This window comes from Callithrix jacchus, chromosome 8, assembly GCF_049354715.1.
Source record: "Callithrix jacchus isolate 240 chromosome 8, calJac240_pri, whole genome shotgun sequence".
Lineage (NCBI taxonomy): Eukaryota > Metazoa > Chordata > Mammalia > Primates > Cebidae > Callithrix > Callithrix jacchus.
Genome location: NC_133509.1, coordinates 96401646 through 96423822, shown reverse-complemented (window position 1 = coordinate 96423822; position 22177 = coordinate 96401646). Strand labels below are relative to the sequence as shown.

Genomic DNA, 22177 nt, shown 5'->3' with positions numbered 1-22177 from the left:
TTTACATTAATGTGTATTGAAATTGTTTGTAAAAAGAATGTGCTTTTTGTTTTTAGAATATTCCTGACTAGTGATAGAAATAAAATCTTTCCCGGTCAAGAATTGGTGTTGATCCTCTCAACAAATCTTTTAGCCCTGATTATATATAAGGTATTGTGCTAGATAAATGAAACAACAAAAATGTGTATGTAAAGTTTTTACTCTAAGATGAAGATTCTCAAACATCAGTTTGCATCACAGTTCCCTGGAGGAATGCTCAAAACACAGAATGCTGAGTCTTACACCCAGAGTTTCTGATTCAAGAAATCTGAATGGAGCCTGAGAATCTGCATTTCTAACAAGTTAGTATGTGTTACTGATGATGATGATCTGGGGACCACTCTGAGCCCCTTTTCTCTAAGAAAATACTAACATGTTCTTCAAAAACGCCTAAAGAAGTAAAAGAGCAACACTCAAAACTAGTTTGTTACATACTTTTCTCTTTTAAAAAACCTACCTAAATGCTTTACAAATACAGGAAATATATCCAACTCCTAAAACATTAATACTACCACATACTTAGAACCTAGTAATTATAAAATACACTAACTACACTGACTATTCAATGGTTGACCTGTGGTGTATATCACAATCATCAATAGAACTCTCTACCCCACCCCACCCCACCCCACCCAAGATATACACGGCCAAATCCCAACACTGGAAATTAAAATTATAGGCTTGGCTTGTCTGTTTAAAAAATAATCTCAACATAATCCTGATAAGCACTCTTAGCTGTTTAAAGTCTATGTTTCACCTGTGAGTGCTTATAAAATTTACAGATCCCTGAGTTCCATCCCAGAATTACCAAATCAGAATCTCTGGGGAGGGGGTCCCTGGGAATCCTTAGAGCAACTAAACACTAAGGTGATTAAACCACAGAAGTTTGGGAAGCATTAGCAGGTCTTAAAGCAAAAGCTTAACAAGTAGGCCAGCAAAATTTGAAAAATGAGAAAAATTTACTTTTAGCTATAACTGAATACACATCCTGTAACAAACCATGTTTGTCAGGCAAAACACTGAATACAGTGGGTTTGGCAATACTATGTAAAGCAAGGTACAATTGCTAAGAATAGGAAGTTAGCTGTAAAACTCAATGATAAGCCAGCAAGAACAAGTGCATGGTTAATAAAACACACAATAACTTCACCTTAAATACACGTGTGTGTGTGTAGGGTTCAAAGCATGAAGAATGTGATAACTGAATTTTTTTTCACTTCTCTGAAACATTTTTTAAAGTTATCTATTAATACCTTCATGAATGCCACAAACATTCAAGAGTTAAGAATCACTGTTCATGGTTAAGAGCTGTGTATCACTGACTTTCCCTAAATTACCTACTCTATCACTCTTTTCGCTTTGCATTGCTTCTGTCTCAGGTGTAAATCCTTTTCTGTTTCCCTTATTTATATGCTCTCAGATGGTAACAGATCTAAGACTAGAACTTAAGAAGGTCAGTGACCCTAAACTTTGTGTGTATTCAGAAGAATGAGTCCTTGAAATAATTATTTGCTTAAATATAATAGAAGATGGATAAATTAGAATAATAAAGTACTTATATAACAGGAAAAACAAATGTATTAAATAAGGGTATACAATAGAAAGCATACCCTCAAGACTTCTTCTATTTAATAGTTAGCTCTAAACCTTGACCGTGATGAAGATTCTGGAAATGATGACAAAGGAGCAGCTCTCCTAAAGCAGGAGTCTCTGTTTTCCAACTATACTAATCCATCCTATCTAATATTACCAAATAAATTTTCTCAAGTGACCTTCTGATCCTGTTTCTTTGCTTTTAGAAAGGGTTAGGTAACAACACCTAGTGTGTGGCAGATCTTGGATTCCCCTCGAGAATCTCCACCCTTTTCCCCATTTTAATATGAAGCCCTATTTTGAATATGGCCTATGCCTTTCTACAAATCAGACGCTCAATATATAATTTTTAAATTAAAAGATTTAAGAAATTTGGGATGATTTTTTAAGAATAGAAGGAAGAAACATGACAGCTACCCTCAGATAATTTGAAAAAGAGGCAGATCCGGTAACTTACACAACTCAAGGGAGTAATAGGCCAGATGCAGTGGCTCACGCCTGTAATCCCAGCACTTTAGGAGGCTGAGGCGGATGGATCACCAGGTCAGGAGTTCAAGACCAGCCTGGCCAAGGAAACCCCGTTACTACTAAAAATACAAAAACTAGCTGGGTGTGGTGATGGGTGCCTGTAATCCCAGCTACTCAGGAGGCTGAGGCAGATAAATGCTTGAACTTGGGAGGTGGAGGTTGCAGTGAGCTGAGATCGTGCCACTGCACTCCAGCCTGGGTGACAGAGCAAGACTCTGTCTTAGAAAAAAAAAAGAGAGAGAGTAGTAAATAAGAATTAAAACATGGCAGTGCTTTGTTTAATAGAGTTAAAGCAGTGTTGAAGTTACATTCTATAAAAATTTTAAAACTGTGTTTTCATTTTGGTGGCAATGTAAAAAAAGGCATATTCTAGATCATCTAAATGATCTTTCCACAGTTCTGTATACTTGCTTCAAGCCTTCTGTTTCTGAGGCTGCATTTATTTATGATCAAACTGTTACCAAATGACCACTAAAAGGAACAGGGTTACGTTTTTTAATGCAGTATATACTCAGACTGAGGTCACTGGGTACATCTCAAAAGTTTGATTATTTTGCTCCAAAAGAGATTTGAACATTAATCCTGTGTTAAAAACCTCAGGGGTAAAAAAGAAAATGAGTAGACTGTCTTGTGAGAATGTGTGTGTGTGTGTGTGTGTGTGTGTGTCTATGAAAATTCTAAAAGCAGACTGGCCAATGCTCCTGTGGTGGTCGATATTAAACAACAAAACTTAAACCCAAGAGTCAGTACTTTGCAAGAACCTCAAACTTTAAAGTGCATTGAACTAAAACTTTAAAAATGTAATATGCTATGAATGAATAAATGAACATCAAAAATGGAATGTTTAACTGTGGTCAGAGCCATCAGCAACTCAATGCTGTACTCAATAAATTAGCTGCACAAATACCCATTGAATAAATGAATGCACAATAATCTGTTATAGGATGTAGTATAATAGTTAGGTGCCTGAGTCATGATTAAGGACTGAAGAAATTTTTTGAACCACTGAAATAAGTCAACTTAAATTATCCAAGAAAATATCCCTTCCTCCATTCACAGTGAAGGCTATGACTATTTGTTTGACACTATAACCATTCAAATATTTGAACTATTAGTTAGCTACAAAGGCAGGTAATTTCTAACTTTCCTCTGCTAACAAGTTAAAAAACATTTAATGAGATTCTGGACACAAAGAACATGGAAATGTAGGCTTTCTTAGTTCCCCCTCCTTTAACATCCTAAATAAATAGCTTTGAGAATATTTTTTTTCCATTAGTATTACCACTAAGGACAATTATTTTAAAATAACGGTGGTGCATGGTGGCTCACGCCTATAATCCCAGCACTTTGGGAGGCCGAGGCAAGCAGATCACAAGGTCAAGAGATCGAGATCATCCTGGCCAACATATGGTGAAACCATGTCTCTACAAAAAAATAACTGGGTGCGGTGGTGCACAACTGTAGTCCTAGCTACTCAGGAGACTAAGGTAGGAGAACTGCTTGAACCCAGGAGGCAGAGGTTACAGTGAGCTGAGATCACGGCACTGTACTCCAATGTGGTAACAGAATGAGACTCTCTCCCAAAAAAGATAATAATAATAATAATAACATATCTATACATAAACCAGTATTTTAGTCTGCAAAGGCTAGATTTTCATGGGGAAAAAAAAACAAAGTAAAGGAAAGGCCTCAGTAACTATTCTACCACTACTATTTATTCACTGGTGGCAAATAGCCTTCGTCAGATTATCCCAAAGAAGGCTTGAGTAATTCTAAACAATGTTGAAAACAACGTAACAAATATAATATTATGAATACAGGATAGCTTCTACTTAATTAAGCCCTTACTTTGTGCCAAGAGCTGTTCTGAGTGTTTCACATAAGTTGATGTATCATTTCATTCTCATAAATCCTATAAAGCAATAATTCTTATCCCAATAAAGCAACTTGTGTAAGATCACACAGCTGTACTAGTAATCCCAGCTGTGTGATCTTAAACAAGATCACCTTTTTCTTAAGATGAGATGAAAACCCTAACCCATAGAAGAAATACTCAGCTTCTCAAAAGTCATGACAAGAACAGTTTTCTACACTTGGTAGAAAACTATAGAATATGAATTCAAATGACATGCAACCAAACTCATTGACCATTAATTACAATGATAGCACTGATCAAGAGTCCTGTATATAATAAGATGATGATAACTTACAAGAAGACAATCAAATACACTACAATAGAACATATTTGACTCATGTAATCAGGGAACTCCATTCACATGGCTAATAATGAATAGTCCAAGTAGGGCAAACTGGCATTCTTCCAGAAGACTAATATATAGACACTAGAAGAGAGAGGGAGTTTCTTTACATTTTTTTAAATTACAAATTGTACGGATGCTGGTATGGGGATGCTGGCTATCCTCTTTCATACCATACAGACAGCCTGTCAGTGGCAGAATAAGGTCAGCATGCAAAAAGCAAAGGAATACAAGCCAAGTAATATTCAAGAGAAAATCAGGGATTACACTCTGAGATAATTTTTTTTTTTTTTAGAGGGAATCTTGCTCTGTCGCCCAGGCTGGAGTACAGCGACATGATCTCAGCTCACTGCAACGTCCGCCTCCCAGGTTCAAGCAATTCTCCTGCTTCAGCCTCCTAAGTAGCTGGGATTACAGGCATGCACCACCACGTCCAGCTAATTTTTTTATTTTTAATAGAGACAGGGTTTTACCATGTTGGGTCAGGCTCGTCTTGAACCCCTGATCTCGTGATCTGCCACTTTGGCCTTCCACAGTGCTGAATTATAGGCGTGAGCTACTGCACCCAGACACTCTGAGATCATTTGAGACTCTAGATTTGTCTTTTAAACTAAAGCTAGATTGTGTTGGCCAATAACTGCATTTTCCCCTCTTAAACTAGCTTGAGTTATATTTTGTTACTTGCAATAAAAAGAATCCTAATATACTTCTCAAATTGCCAGTGCTTCAAATTTAAAACTTTAATGATAATAAAGTTGAAGAAAATTACATTCTAACATACAACTAGGTCAAACTTTCTATAAGAAAAACAGGCAATTGTATTGAAAGCTTTAAAATGTTCATTTTTTTGACCCTGCAATTCTACTTTAAATTTATTATTAAGAAAGAACCATGGGGGTAGGAGGCTGAGGTGGGAGAATCACTTGAACCCAGGAGGCGGAGTGTGCAATTAGCAGAGATTGTAACACTGCACTCCAGCCTGGGCGACAGAGACTCCATCTCAAAACAACAACAAAAAGAACCATGGGCCAGGCAGTGTGGCTCACACCTGTAATCACAGCACTTTGGGAGGCCAAAGCAGGAGGATCACTTCAGTCCAAGAGTCTGAGACCAGCCTGGGCAACATACAAAACCCTAATCTCTATTTATGAAAAAGTAATTGAAAAAAGAACCATGAATAAAGGCTCTTAATCATAATACTATTTATAATAAAGAAACATTAGATTCAATCTAAGTGTTCCAAATAGGGGAATGACGGGACCTTTAATGCAATACCATTCAGCGTTTAAAAATATTGTAAAATATATAATGCCAATCTAATAATACTTAAATGTCTACTACAATGTGGTAAACATTTCTAGTTAGCCCTTACAAAAATCCAGGGTAAATAATTCCCTTCGTCCTATTATTTATTTCCTCAGTGAATTGCAAAAATCTGAGAAAAACAGTGTAACAAAACAGTCTTACAAATTTTCTGATGAATGTGTTGTTGTTCATCATATCCTTTTTGGAGAACAGGTTTAATAAAAAGGTAATAATGGTAAAATAGACTATGTCCAAATCTAGAGAGTATTAAGAGCCATTACTATGTTAAGTATGCAACACTAATATTATCTAATGTAACCATCACCACAATCCTACAAAATTTTAAGACTCCTGCCCACTAATTAGATGGAAAAAAAATGTAGATGTAAATTTTTAAAAAGTAGGTTAAAAACAGTACTCATTCCCTGATCCTACATTTATTAACATACGTATGTAACACAGAAATGAGAGAGAAATAGTAGACAGTGGTCTCTAGGTAGTGAAATAGCAGGTGAGTTTTATTTCTTTGTGCACCTGTGTAGTTTTTAAATTTTTTCCTCGAAAATGTTTAAATTTCATTAAACATTAAAATAGTTTAGCCAAATCAAATGACTGTAAACACACTCAGGGAACTCCTATTTAAATGCCATTCTATTATAAAGCAAAGAGAATAATCAAGCCCCAACCTTATTATAAAGTAATAGAATTTAAATATCTGTATCAAAAAAAGTCAAAGAAGATTCTATAACTTTCTTCTTACCAATCAATGAATCTCAGACAGAGAACTAAAGAATTAAAAATTAAAAAAAATTTTTTTTAATTAAGAGTGAGAATTAAAGGAAATTAGGTGAAGTGAACACAAAAATTAAGGGGAAACAAGAAAAGGCTGGAAATAGGTACATCAGCCTGGGCAAGACGACACAGAAGTCATGAGAAACTCAGAGTTGGTCTGATATAAAGACCCTGTGGTATATGTTCTACCCTGGACATGGAGTTCAGCTCATGATTTGCATGGAGATAACATACTCAAAGCAGAAGGTCAGATCACTTCAGCAGTTGTTTCACTTTTCCTTATCTCCATACTTCAGATACCTATTAAATGGGTCTGAAAATACGTATCTCATGTTTTCAAGCAGTACTATGTAGTCTTCATGGCATTCAAAACAGTTTGTTATGATATATACTTAAGAAACTTTTTAATAGACTCCAGGGATTTCTTTTTTTTTGAGACGGAGTTTCGCTCTTGTTACCCAGGCTGGAGTGCAATGGCATGATCTCGACTCACCGCAACCTCCGCCTCCTGGGTTCAGGCAATTCTCCTGCCTCAGCCTCCTGAGTAGCTGGGATTATAGGCACGCACCACTATGCCCAGCTAATTTTTGTATTTTTAGTAGAGACGGGGTTTCACCATGTTGACCAGGATGGTCTCAATCTCTTGACCTCGTGATCCACCCGCCTTGGCCTCCCAAAGGATTCCAGGAATTTCTAAGCTTACTACCATCTAGGGCCACCTTTACCAACTGTAATTTACATTGTCAGTAATGAATTTGATCTCTAGCTAAAGATCATCAATTATGCTTCCAATTATAACTTCAACATTAAACAAATTGTAAGACTTCGAAGCTCAAAATTAGGACGAATCGTCATTTTGTGTTTAGATATCTAATGATTCATTTGCAATACTTAAAGCATTCACATATTCTTCAAAAAGATATTCTCAAAATTGCATGTTATTTATTTCAAGAAGAAGGGGAAAAATCAGTGGATCTAAACACTGAATATTAATAATGGTCCTTAGATGTAAGAATGATTGTTAAAAGAAAATGCTTAAAAGCTGTGTAAGCTTCAAAATAATGCTGATGATGTTAGCCTCTATTAAGTAGTTCTTATAATAGTTTTATATGCCAAATTTCTCATATTTATATTAAGCCAAAGCCTTGGTATCCTATGGTAAACTAATATTCACAATTAAATGCCCTCTAAAAGTAAATGAAACTACTAAGAAGTCATCTAAAATTAAACTATATATCAAGAACCATAATATTTAGCCTTTGCATTCCTGACTATGAACTAAGAACTTTAATAGTGTTCAGTAGAAAAATTTAGAAACATAATTGTGTAACACAAGGAAACTAAATATCAAAGATAACAATATCAAACACTTTTATACATATATTTGGTAGACACTGTTCTAAGTGCTTTACACATATTTATGACGCACTTACAAGACAAGAAAACTAAAGCACAGGGAAGTTAGGTCACACTAGATAGTAACATAATTGAGATTCAAATCTAGGCAGTCTACTAACTTTAGTGTTTTTAACCACGAGAAATACTACCTCTATAATGACTCTAAACTATATAAGGTAATAGTATGTAATTAAAATACCACTTGAAAACATGTAAAGGTAGGAAATGCTCGTAATAAGTGAAAAAGCAGGATATTAAAGTATGCCAAGCAGCATAATTTTAGCTAAAGAAAACAGATGCATGTGCACATATGAAAATATATGGAAGAAATACATTAAAATATTAACACTGGTTACCTCTAAATGGTAGAATTATGAGCACATTTTTTTCTGCATGCTTTTTGTATTTTCCTAACTAGTTAAGTATTGTTAAGATTTTGATAGTTTAAGCTTATATATTTATATATTCAGGGACATTCATCATGCCTTGTTAATAACAGCAATATATTAGAAACATCCTAAATGTCTATCAGTTGGGATAAATAACTGTACATCCATGCTAAAGAGTATTATGTTGCAAAGAGAATGAAGTACCTCTTGTACCAGCAAAGAAAGATAACCAAGATATAATGTGAAAGAAAAAAAGATAAAATTAACTAATGTAAATAAAACACTCAGAATCAGGCAGAATATGTACTTAATTTGCAAATACAGAGAAAAGGGTCTATGAGAGACACTAAATTAGATTTCTTGAACAAGCTGGTAGTGGTGAAGAGGACGGAGTTTCTTCTCTATACTTATCTATAGTTTAACAGTTTTTATAGTGAGAACAGATATATGTATTTTTTTTACTTTTTTCAAAAAAATATTTCTTAGTAAGGCAATCTTAAATTCATTTTTATAGACATTACAAACACAGATCACATCCTCTTAGAAGGGCTGGAGTGCAGTCAGTCCATAAGAAACTTAAAGGACAGATGTGAAGTGTATCTAAAGTATCTGAGAAATTCTGCAGCATCCTTATTTTACCACAATACCTTTATGGAATACCTTCTGTAAGGCTGTAAATAGGCCACAACAGTTTAATTCTTAGTCTGTAACACTAAAATTATATTTAAATTTGTCTGTCCCATGGCTCACTCTTCCACTAGATTATGAATATTTTGAAGGCTGTTTCTATCTGTCATTGTTATAGCCCTAGCACCAAGTACCTGAACAACAGCTATCATTTATATTGTGTTTATGTGTGATATACCATTAAGTGACACACACACTTTCTCTCCCCCTACTCCTTTCTCGCTCTCTCTTTATCCTTACAGCACAGAAAAGCAAGGCACAGAAAAGTTAAGTATTTTACCCTGTGGTACGCAGTGGAATTTCTGGCATTCAGGTTCCAGAAAGTGTTCTCTTAACCACTATGATACACACACACACACACACACACACACACACACAATTTAATAAATGTTTGCTAAAGATGAAACAAGGAGAAAAATACTTTCCACACATTTACCTAGCTGATTTTCTACAGCCATACACAGATGTCTCTCTTAGTAAACTTTTTGTACTATGTTCCGAATATATAGAATTAAAAGGCACTAACTTTTTACATACCTTGAAATACAGGACACTGAGTTACTTTCAAGGTAGAGTTATTTGTTACATAGCTGTGTTTATCAACAAAATATGTTTTCAAGCCTGCTTCTAATAGATACTGTAAATATTTTTTAAAAAGGTACTAAAAATTAAAATTCAAGATTCAAGAAGTTCTTCTTCTTCTTCTCCTTCTTTCTTCTCCTCCTTCTTCTCCTTCTTTTTGTTTTTTGAGATGGAGTTTCGCTCTTGTAGCCCAGGCTGGAGGGCAATGGTGTGATCTTGGTTCAATGCAATCTCCATCTCCCGGGTTCAAGTCCTTCTTCTGCCTCAGCCTCCCGAGTAGCTGGGATTACAGGTGCCTGCCACCATGCCCAGCTAATTTTTGAATTTTTAGTAGAGATGGGTTGCTCTGTGTTGACCAGGCTGGTCTCAAACTCTCTGATCTCAGGTGATCCGCCCACCTTGGCCTCCCAAATTACTGGAATTATAGGCATGAGCTACCACGCCTGAAAGTTCTAGAGTAGAATAAGAAATTCCCAAGTTTAAGAAGAATTCCTATGGAAAGTAGGGCCAAAAGTAGAGTGCACAATGATAACTTGTAAAGAAACCTTTTAAAAAACTTAAAATATTTTTCTGCATTCTCTTTGTTCAATTATTCATTGTTTCATTTGTTAATTCAAATACTTATTAAGAGCTCACTGTGTACAGCATGTACCAGTATTCATACCACAAATTTCTTTTTTTTACTGCTTTGAAACAGAGTCTTGCTCTTTTGCCCAGGCTAGAGTGCAATGGTGTGATCTTGGTTCACTGCAACCCATGCCTCCCTAGTTCAAGCAATTCTCCTGTCTCAGTCTCCCAAGTAGCTAGGATTAAAAGCACCCGCCACCATGTGGGCCAGGCTGGTCTCAAACTCTTGATCTCAGGTGATCCACCCCACCCAGCCCACTGATTTCAAATTCAGTCTATTTGGGATTTTGTCCATCAAAACATATCCAGTTTTATAATGGAAAGGAGGAGAGTAGAAATCATTTTAAAGACATTTGCTTAGTATCTGAATTTACAAGACTCCTAAGAACAGAAACATATCCAAACCTTCAAAGACTTCAACTTTCCCCTTTAAACCTTATGTTTACTTTTAACCACAGTATTTTTCAGTTCAAAAAATAAATCCTCCCAAACTACTTGGGAAAAAAAAGGGAGGGTGGAGGGAAACACAAGGGATGTGTCCTTAAGGAGTGAAAATTGAAATATTAAATACTAGACACTTTCAAATTAATTTGCCTAAATATATCGTGACTTTTCAAGCAAGTAAAGAACTACAGTAAGCTATGTTCCATCACTACATTTTCAAGACAATAAATTTTCAAAATCATACATTGAAATAATCTTCATGGCTAAAACTGTAACCAACTGAATTTTTTTTTTTTTTTTTTTTTTTTGGAGACGGAGTTTCGCTGTTGTTACCTAGACTGGAGTGCAATGGCACGATCTTGGCTCACCGCAACCTCTGCCTTCTGGGTTCAAAAAATTCTCCTTCCTCGGCCTCCCGAGTAGCTGAGACTACAGGCGCACACCACCACGCCCAGCTAATTTTTGTATTTTTAGTAGAGACGGGGTTTCACCTCGTTGACCAGGATGGTCTCGATCTCCTGACCTCATGATCCACCCGCCTTGGCCTCCCAAAGTGCTGGCATTATAGGCGTGAGCCACTGCGCCCGGTCCCAAGTGAAATTTTAATAAAGAAGCACGCATAACTAACAATAGAGATCACCACAACAGCTGAAAGCTAACATCTTGCAAACAGTTTTTAATAAAAATACACTATTTCAATTATTGTTTTAAATCTTTGAGAACAAATTTCCTAATTAATTGGCTTTATCAACAATAGAACAGGTGTACACTATTTAACCCAAAAAGTATTTCTGTGAAAAAGTACTGGCAGACCAAATCTAAGTAACTAGAAAAATTTAATTCTCATTTTAGAGGTACTTAATCTCATTTCTGTTAAAGCTTCCACTGGCAAACTGAAGTTAGCTTTCAGTTGGTTAATTATCCACAAACAAGCCCTTAAAAACAAACACCTCAACATATTAGATGGCTACTACAGAGAAAGAGAAGTGTTTAGAAGGATGTGGAGAAAAAGGAACCCTTGTGCACTGTTGGTGGGAATATAAACTGGTACAACTACTGTAGAAAACAATATGGTGGTTCCCTGAAAATTAAAAAGGGTTACCATATGATCCAGGATCCCTCTTCTGGATATATATCCACAAGTGAAAGCTTCGAAGAGATTTGCAGACCCATGCTGATAGCAGCACAATAACCAAGATGTGAAATCAACCCAAGTAGAAAAATAAAAGAAACAATAAAAAGCTATTAAAAAAAAGCCATGAAGTAATCACAATTTTTGTTTTTATGAAACAAGAATGTTTAATTTTGTTTCATAAATTCAGATTTTAGATACTAGGTTTCTCTAAAGGGATCATGTCAGGCAAGTAGATACGGGTTTATAAATTTCTACTGCAGAAAGCATGAACATGAATACTCAATGCATATACAAAATAGTTAATTCTTGATGTGTCAAGAGACACATTATTTTTAAAATTCCAAAGCCTATGGTTAATTTAAACATTCTCACCATATTTTTTACCAAAAATACTGAGCAACAAGAAGGTTGGTTTGTCTTACTTTCAAATTCTGTTTCTAACCTTTCAGAGCTAAGCAGAAAACACATACACACAGTGGGTAAAATCCACCCACTGGATAACTAGTCACAAAGTTTAAAAAATGAATTTCTTGATTGGAAACTCATCCAACAACACATTTAAATTTAGATTATTTTCTCCTGGTTAAGAAATGGACTTACATTAATCTTAGATAAAGGGATACTGTATTGCAAGTATCTAAATTTTAAAAAATTTTTGAGAGAAGGCATCTATGAACACGCAGTTATTTAACCCAATCTTTAACATCTATGCACAAAAATTTTTAATTTCACCACCAAAGATCATAAACTGTTTTGAGTTCTTCAGGAAAAAATACAATCAGTCCAAAGACTAATTAAATCCCCTCAGCTTTCTATACACCACTCTTGACATACAACAATAGAATGTAGCCACAAACTAAACCCTGAGCCCAGACACCATTAGAGCCATTGACAACCCGTTAAAAGGAAAGACAAGGAAAGACAACGCGTTAAAAGGAAAGACAAGGAAAGACAATGCGTTAAAAGGAAAGACAACGCGTTAAAAGGAAAGACAATGGAAGTTAACAGGTAGAAAGGCTGACATTCTCCAAACTAAACAAGGTGTTCTGCAGTGGACCATAGGAATGAACTCCAATACTTTCTAGGTCTAAAATAACTTGATAGCTCAGTAAATACACATGTATGAAAGAGTGCACTAATATAGACTTCCTACAAATTGAACCACAAAACTCAGACCAGTAAGACAACCTTGAGGCCTTGCCTTCAGATGGAACCCAATGGTCTGAACTCTGGAGAAACTCAAAGGACAGTTTTTCTACCATATAGGGGCTTTACTGAGAATATTTTATCAACTCATTATCTTACAAAGGTTAATTTTTATAAAATAGTCTAAACTTTGGCATCAAGCCAAAAAATGTTTTAAGTGCAGTGTCCTGCACATATCTTGCTTAAATTAACAGTAAGACTAGAATATTGTGTATGTTTGACTCTAGCTTCCAGAGTAAATTCAAAGTATTCTATTTGGGGAGAAAACGCAGGGGTGAGGAATTCTGAAGGAGGAGGCCTAGAATACAGAGTAGATCAGATGCTCAAGAAAAATAGCTGATGCTAGATGCCAACATAACCCCAGGATGTACTTTTTTTTTTTTTTTTTTTTTTGAGATGGAGTTTCGCTCTTGATACCCAGGCTGGAGTGCAATGGCGCAATCTCGGCTCACCGCAACCTCCGCCTCCTGGGTTCAGGCAATTCTCCTGCCTCAGCCTCCTGAGTAGCTGGGATCACAGGCACGCACCACCATGCCCAGCTAATTTTTTGTATTTTTAGTAGAGACGGGGTTTCACCATGTTGACCAGGATGGTCTCGATATTTTGACCTCGTGATCCACCGGCCTCGGCCTCCCAAAGTTCTGGGATTACAGGCATGAGCCACTGCGCCCGGCTGGATGTACTCTTTTGCCCATTTTAGCAGGGAAAAAGTCCTTTAAAACTCTGGATCCAATGTTAGTCTTTTCACTTTCAGAAGATAGGAAAGATGCATGAAGATGCAGAAAAGAAACTAAAGTTAATAGCTGGAAGGCCTAGCAAAAAGAGTTCTAAGAGTTGTGGAAGTTTAAATCACAATTTTAACAAGCAACATCTATTTTCAAGTACACAATGTCACCAAGACTCCTATTCCAGGCAACTAACTGCTTTATATGCATTATCTCATTTAATCTTTACAATAACTGCTCAGATGGCTGCTATTCTTATCATTTCAAAAGGAGGAAAACAGCTCAGAGGCATTCAGTAACTTGCTCAAGCTCACCAGTGAAGGGCTGGGACCCTTAACTCGAGGTATCTGACTCCAGATCCTATGCTCTTAATCATTATATGCTGCTTCCTCAAACAAAAGGAAAATCAAAGTAGAATTCTAAGGAGAAAAGTTTGCTAATAAACGAGAGAGCCTCTTGACTTTTAACGTCCAAAATTAAAGAAGGAAATTAAGGAATATCTATTGTCAGAAATTTTACTTTAATGATTCAGTAACTACTTGTTTCGCAAAACTTTGAAGTGGTCTGGCCTGAAGCCTGAAACAGAATCATTACTTTCTTGACATTCCTTTACAAATCTAAAAATCAAAATACACGTTCTATTAAAGTCCAGCCCCTATAACAAGGAACCCACATGAAATGTCCTATGTTAAATCTCTAATATTATAACTATACCCATTTTCTATTCTGATTTCTTCCAGTTCTCCAGGTTTTGAGTTTTCTAGACCTTCTCTTAAAAAGACAAATTTGTTTCCCAAACTCCAACACTGGGAGCTCATTTCAAACGAAAAAAAAAAAAAAAAAAAAAAAAAACTGCATGAAGAAAATCCCCATCCCCCAATCTCCGTTATCTTTCAAAAAACTGTAAATTAGTTAGAAAAGGTCATCTGTTATAAACAGCATCTAAAAGTGTTGAGTAACCACCATTTATTAAGTGTTTAACTTAATTTCTCGGTTATATCAAGATCTTCTATATTAAGAAATGTGAGTCCATTCTATCCAAGGTTCTAACTTTTTAAGTGAGAACATTTTGAAAGTAACACATGGGCTGAGGAAAATCTAAGAAACTCATTTAGAATTGGGGCTGAGGAACAGTAGCTAATTTATTTATTCACTTATTTCAAAGCTGCTTCTGACATTCTGAACTGATGAATGGCAAAGAAATGAGTTCGATACTGTATATAAAAAGGAAGTGATTGGTGCATAATTTAATGCATTGTATTAAGTATGGTTCAATATATAATAAGGACAGAAAATTGGCACTATAGAGAGGCAATCTGCCTTAGGTTTACAATATAGCAGCTCATCATTTCATCAAAAGCACTGTAATCACCTCCGCAAAATAAACTGCAATTAATTCCTGGTAACTGTTGGAATTAATCTAGACCTGTTCGCTCACTTTTTGAATTTTATTAGTGCCTTCTCTGGTGTACACAAACTGAAAATTTAACATTCTACTGAAGAGGGACCAGGAGAAGGGATCTACAAAACAACAAGAATATAAACAAGTTTATCTTCTGCTGATACTGATTAGGGAAATTAATCTCTCTCCCAGAGAGTGGAAGGATTTGCCAGCAAAGCCAGTCTACTAACCAAAACTCTTACTCTAAATCTTCAATTCCTTAAAATAATTTCCTTAAAAGTTTAAATACCAAAGTGGACAAAATTGTGTGTGTGTGTTGAGGGATGGGGAAGTTAGCTCTTAACACCACTGGTACAAATCACAATTTTTAATATCTAATGTACCCCTTAGACTACAACTTCAAGGTGATTTATAAAACTCGGATTCAGTTCTAACCGAGTGATTATTTACTTTGGATATATGTTAAAGGTTTTCCTTTAATATACTTCGATTTCAGAAAAATGAGACAATTCCAAAATTTTTGCATCATTTTAGTGCCGTATTTCATTAACTCATCATACGCTTTTTCTTCAATATCACTAAAACTGCCTACATTTAATCAGCCCCTACATTTTCACTATTTCAAGAATTAATGAGGCATATATTCATTTATAATATCTGCGTTGCCGTGACAGGTGATATGAACACAAGTATTCAATTCTGAAGTTCTCTTTAAAATGTTGCTATTTCCCTAAATTCCCGTTACTCTGACTCTCGGTCTAGGCAAGTTTTTCAAGGCGATTAAAACAAAACCTGCACGTGCAAACTAAAAAGTTCGCATCTTAAAGCCATCGCGGCAAATCCCTTAATGCACAAAGGCAAAGACACCCGCGACGGCTGGACAACCACAGGACAAGATCGCATCCGACCACGCGAGTCCGTCGGTCCGGAACTCAGGGCCGGGAGCCCACAGGGAAGACAGGACCAGCGTGCAGGGTCCGCCCCAGGGCCGAGTTTTCAATGGAACCGGAGGGGATGGGGGCGGGAAGGAGCGGAAGCTCCGGGTGCAAACCGCGACGACCGAGCTGCAGCTCATTTCTCTTCTCGGGGTTTTCGGGCTGGGTAAAGTCCCCTCCGGATGGGGCCACAGAGCAGGCTGGGTTTTTGAGGCGGGTAGGTGGGCGGCGCGAGGCCCCCACGGCCGGCGGGGAGGGCGAGCAGGGCTCAGACCCCGGCCCCTGAAAGCACTTTAGAGGCGTCTCCCACCCCCCACGACAAGATGGCGACGTGGACAGCGGGGGAGCCTGGCCGGCGAGGTTGGGGGAAAGAGAGGGGAGAGGAGAAGCGGCAGAAACAAAAAAGGCTGCCCCCCCCCACCCCCAGGAACGCCGACGCTGGCCCGGGAGCCCAGGGCGGGCCGGCGGGCAGGGGCGCCGGCGAAGGCGGCCGGCCGAGGGAATAGGCTTACTTTTTCTTGTCGTTCGCGCCGCTGGCGCCCTCCATGGTGAATCGGTCCCCGCGTGCCTTCACGGCGGGCAGCCCCCCGGCTCTCTCCGGCCTAAGCGCTGGCTCCCTCCACACGCGGAGAGAGAAGGAAAGGCAAGTCCAGAGGTGGAGGTGCGAGGCGGGAAACCGCTCGTGAGACCAGAAGGAAGAGAAGTGGGCGGCAATCGCCGGGGTCCGGGCCAGACTCCGAGCCTCTTTCCTCGGGCGGCTTGTCAGGGCCCAGCCCGACGCAGTGGCCGAAGCGACGACGAGGGTGATCCTCGCGTCCCCTCAGACGAGGCAGCTCTGTGCACTGAGAAGCTGAAGCAGCGGCAGGGGGCGGGCAAGGGCGGAGGCGCGCTCCGGCGCGCGGGGAGGGGAGAGGAGGCGGAAGCGCGCTCCGGCGCACGGAGAGGGGAGAGCGGGCGGGAGCGCGCCCGCCGCCTGCTCGGGCCGGCGCTTGCTCCCGCAGGCCCGCCTCACCTGAGGTGGAGGCGGGTTCCCCGAAAGCCAATGGCGAGCGACGCAGGCGGCCAGTCCCCACCCCAGCCCACGTCGCTCTCAGCCAATCAGGAGGCGGTCAGCTGAGGCACAGCTGGGACGCGCTGCCCCGCTCACGTGCTCGTCTGTGTTTAGCTGCGGAGGAAAGAGAAAAGAGCTGGGGGCGCGGCTCAGCCCGGGTCTGGGGACTCTGGGCTTTCTCCTAAGGAAGGCGGTGGCCAGCTTTGGGAGGCGCTGCTGAGAAGGGATTTCAGTTGCCGGGTCCCAAACCTGCATCATATTTTCATACTCTTGGTGCAGTAATGTAAGGCTCCGGCTCTCTTTCTCTTCCGCCGCAGTGCTGGGCAGGATTGCCGCCCAACTCTGATTGAGTTCCTAGTTCAAAAAAGCAGACTTCGCCTCGTGGCAGCAAGCCCTTCCATTGGTCTCATTGTTCAGATGTGTTACAACGGGTCTTTCCTTGTCAGGTTACCTAACCACGGGTCAGTGTCACCCACCGCACTCTGCCATGGAACACAGGGGAACTCTCCTTGTCCACTAAGTTTTTCTGTGGTGGAGTTTAATTAAAAATAAAAACTAACTTCTCTTGCTGTAAACCTCAGGGGAAATGAAGTTGCAGGGAAATCTTAAAATCTGAAACTATGTTAAGCAGTTACAAATAGGTATAAATGACCTTAATAAGAGTATAAACCAAATTCAGTAGAAAAAAATGGCCTTTGGCAACTTTGCAAGCTACTAAATAATCACTTTTGTCTTTGGAGGCATAAGCTTCAAGCCTGTCAGTCTTTTAAAAGAAAAAAAGAATATATTTTGAGCTCAACCAAGGAACGTTGCAAATATATCTCCACTTGATACTAAATTATTTTACTTCTCACCTTTGCCTTATGAGTTTCTTGTTAAAACCTAGCTTTGGGATGTAAACAGAGATATCCGTATTGGCTTTCAATTGTATTAGCATGTAAAAACAATGGCCTATATAAAGACATCAAACTCTGACAACAACTAATGTATACAGCACCTCTTTTTAACTGGTCAGTAGACCTATAAAGTTATAATTAAATGTTGACCTAGCTGACAAGATGTTTCCAGCTACTGAGCGGGGTGAGGCTGGAGGATTCCTTGAGCCTGGTAGTGCCAGCCTAGGGAGTTTCCAGCTTAGGCAACCTAACGAGACTCCATCTCTAAAAAAACTTTGATCTTTGTGCTACTTTTGTTTATCAGATCTACAACACTAAATGATATGTATTAGATCTTGAAAAGAACTAAGGGAAATGCCTGAAGAGAACTCAAAATAATTACTCATAATTTCTTTTTTAATTGTGGAAAAACTAATTCTGTAAATTACAAATCTTTTAGTTTAACATTCTGAAGATACTATGTTAAGAATCACTGTCTCCAGAATCAAGAGTGAGCTTATACACAGGCTTTGAAACTTACTGGCAAGTCATTTAATATCTCTATACCTCAGTTTACTTATTTGTAAAATGGATATAAAAGTGTCTGTACCACAGTATTATGGATGGTTAGATGAGATAATATGTATACACTTAGAACAATATCTGGTGCATAGTAAGCACTCAGTAAATGTTAGTATTGTTGGTGGCATTATTATTATTATTATTTTGAGATGGAGTCTTGCTCTGTCCCCCAGGCTGGAGTGCAGTGGTGCAATCTCAGCTCACTGCAACTCTGCTCCCAGGTTCAAGTGATTCTCTGGCCTCAGCCTCCAAAGGAGCTGGGATGACAGGTGCCCACCACCACACCCAGATAATTTTTATATTTTTAGTAGAGACAAGGTTTCATCATGTTGGCCTGGCTGGCCTTGAACTCCTTATCTCAGGTGATCTGCTTGCCTTGGCTTCCCAAAGTACAGGGATTACAGGCATGAGCCACCATGCCTGGTCTATTATTATTATTGCCCGCAAATTTATGCCTCTGTTAACAGTAATTACTTGGGCTTCTGCTACAGTTTAGCCATTTTTAACTATCCAGGAATACCAATTATGTTAATATAAATCCACATATATTTTCTGTTTTCAGCTTTGGAACTGCCCATGGTGTTCTCACCCTCACTTATAAGCATAGCTGCTCATCAATCATTTCTCTTTTCATTACACTTAGAGCAATTCTCTCTGGCCAGTAATTATAGTATATGTTTGTGACATCAAAAGACAAGCATTTTGTAATAGCAAACCTAAGTCATTTAAAAATTTTTTGGATCATTTCAAAAGTTTCAAGCAGAAAAATAATTTGATCAACAAAAGTTATTATTTTTTTTTTTTGAGATGGAGTTTCGCACTTGTTATCCAGGCTGGAGTGCAATGGCGCCATCTTGGCTCACCGCAATCACGGCCTCCTGGGTTCAGGCAATTCTCCTGCCTCAGCCTCCTGAGTAGCTGGGATTACAGACCCTCGCCACCATGCCCAGCTAATTTTTTTTTTGTATTTTTTGTAGAGACATGTTTCACCATGTTGACCAGGATGGTCTGACTCTCTTGACCTTGTGAACCACCTGCCTTGGCCTCCCAAAGTGCTGGGATTACAGGCATGAGCCACCGCGCCCGGCAAGTTATTTTTGAATATTCATTAAATTTGATCTAAACTTAATTTTCCTTTTCAAAAATGTATAAAATATATTTTTATGTATATATGTATATACACAAATGTAAATATGAACATGGAGAGGAAAGTAGTATACACATATGTATATATGTGTATATACAAATATAAATATCATGGAAAGTGGTGATATTCAGTCAACTAATTTTCATATAATTACAAAGGCACCAAATAGTATCCCCTAATTCAAACCTTTTAAATAGCCACAGAAAAGGAAAATTTCATATTGGATAAAATTTTAAATCCCCCTCTTTAAAACCATTTAATAAATACATTTAGGTTATTACTATGTAAGTGTATCTTAACAAACAGTCATTTAATCACCTTCTAACTTTGCAGAACTTTCTGAGTAGACTACAAGATTACTTGCAAAGGATGCCATTGACCCCTAGCCCATATTTAGTAGGAAATTGGGCATTGAATCAGGAGGCTAGGTAAAACATGAAATTTGGATTACTACTAAATAACATAAACCATTGAGCCTTTTGGAAGTGAAATGCATCAGATGCACACAGGTATCAAACTATGTAAGACCTAATATTCAATAAGTGATTCCTGGCCTATTATTACCCTTGTTTCTTTTTCTTTAAGCTTTTCCTAACAAGAGCAATGGCAGCAAAAGTGTATTGTTTGGAAGGAAAGTGCTTAGAAGATAAGAGGCATTAAAAATCTTTGTTTTTTCCTTTCAAGAATCAAAACAGAAAGTATCTGTAATTCCAATACTTTGGGAGGCTGAGTCAGGAGGACCACTTGAGGCCAGGAGTTTGAGACCAGCCTGGGCAACAAAGCGAAACTCCCATCTCTACAGAACATTTTAAAAATTATCTGGGCTTGGTGGTTAGTGCCTGTAGTCACAGCTACTCTGAAGGCTAAGGCAGGAGGATCACTTGCTCCCAGGAGTTTGAGGCTGCAGAGAGCTATGATTGTGCCACTGCACTCTAGCCTTGACAGAGCAAGACCCTATATCTTAAAAAACAAAAAGAACCCCACACACAGATACACAAAATAATATGTATATTTATCTGAGTTTAGGGGGAATATAAATAGACTGAAAATTTGATAGTAGCACTTTTAATTTATGATCAATATTTTAAGGTGAATTTACAAAGGAATGTCAAGGGGCATCCAGTTTCCTGTTCAACGTGTAAAGAGCTTGGAAGTTGTCACTCCCATTCTCACAACAAGAAAAAAGGCTAAACAGACTAAAATCAGCAACTCTTGTTAGATCTCCCAGAGAATTGAGAAGAAAAAGTATTGGCCTAAAAACTAGAGAAACAGACAGATGGATACAGAGAATCACAGCTCTTCGGAGAATCACAGTTTACTGGGAGCAGCAGCCCAGGCACAGAAGCCAGAAGCTGAAGCTAATATCACAGCTGGAGCCAACATCAGTAGGAACACTTAACTGTAACTAAGGAATTGCTGGAGGCTCAGTGCAGACTAGGTTAAGGGTTTAAAAACTCCAAGGGGCTCAGTCTGAGAGAGACCTCAGTACTTACCTCAGTTTCACTTCTAGGAATCCTGTCAGATTTACACTGTAAAGATTTGAGAAAAATCTGCTCTGCTTTTGCCAGGGAGAAGGGATAAGTAACCATAATGAACTACTACTCTGAGGGCTGTATGTTCTTTTTAACAAGAAGCCTCTTAACAGCGTCTCTGCCCTCCAGGAAAACTCTATCAGAGCCTAACCAACTGAATCTACCAAAAGCTAACCAATTTGGAGGAAGGGAAATTATCAACTCTAGTCAGCTGTAGCCTTCCACATGGGAGAAGGGAAATACTCAAGCTCACTAAAAGACTCTTAGCCATAGGACTGTAGAGTGCTCCCCTCTACCCCCTCATCTTACCACCACATCAGAAGAGCTCCTGTGTAATAACGGCGCATTACAGCTAAAACAACTCAGACCCCATTTTAAGAGTCTCTGGGGACATCCAAAGACAACATAGGAAGCAAAAACAAGGACACAGTAGGAAATTTTAGCTTCTGACACCACAGCTAACACAAACAGTAACAAAGCCCACCTCTTAACCAGATAAACATGAAACCTCACACTAAAGGCCCATCTACCTAAATTCCTTTTACCTGATAAAGCATGTCTGGCTTTCAACAACAACAAAAAATTACAAAATATGCTAAAAGGCAAAAAACACACAGTCGGAAAGAGACAAACCAAACATCAGAATCAGACTTAGACGTGGTAGAAATTTTTGAATTTCAGACCAAAATTTTAAATAACTATGATTAATATGCCAAGAGCTCTAAGGAAAAAGTGGGCAATATGCAGGAACACATGGATAATGTACACAGAGATATGGAAGCTCTAAGAATAAAAAGGAAATGCTAGAAATAAAAAAACAATGGAACTAATGAAGAATGCCTTTAATGGGCTAATCAATAGACTGGATATAGCCATGAAAAGAATAAGTAAGCTTGAAGATATGTCAGTACAAACTTTTAAAACTGAAATGCAAACAACGAAAAA

The 22177-nt window shown here is 38.3% G+C and overlaps 1 protein-coding gene across 6 annotated transcripts in view; it reads right to left on the bottom strand.

Annotated features, from left to right (window-relative positions):
* Positions 1-16889, bottom strand: part of HIF1A (hypoxia inducible factor 1 subunit alpha) — a 56563-nt gene extending 39674 nt beyond the window's left edge. For all 6 annotated transcript variants that reach the window (XM_078335068.1, XM_078335070.1, XM_035260662.3 and 3 more), the window contains exon 1: positions 16558-16889. Coding sequence is in view for 4 of the 6 variants with exons in the window: in XM_035260662.3 (XP_035116553.1) it covers positions 16558-16592 (35 nt within the window). In the remaining 2 variants the exon portion in view is untranslated. The remainder of the gene's footprint in view (positions 1-16557) is intronic.
* Positions 16890-22177: the final 5288 nt, after the last annotated feature.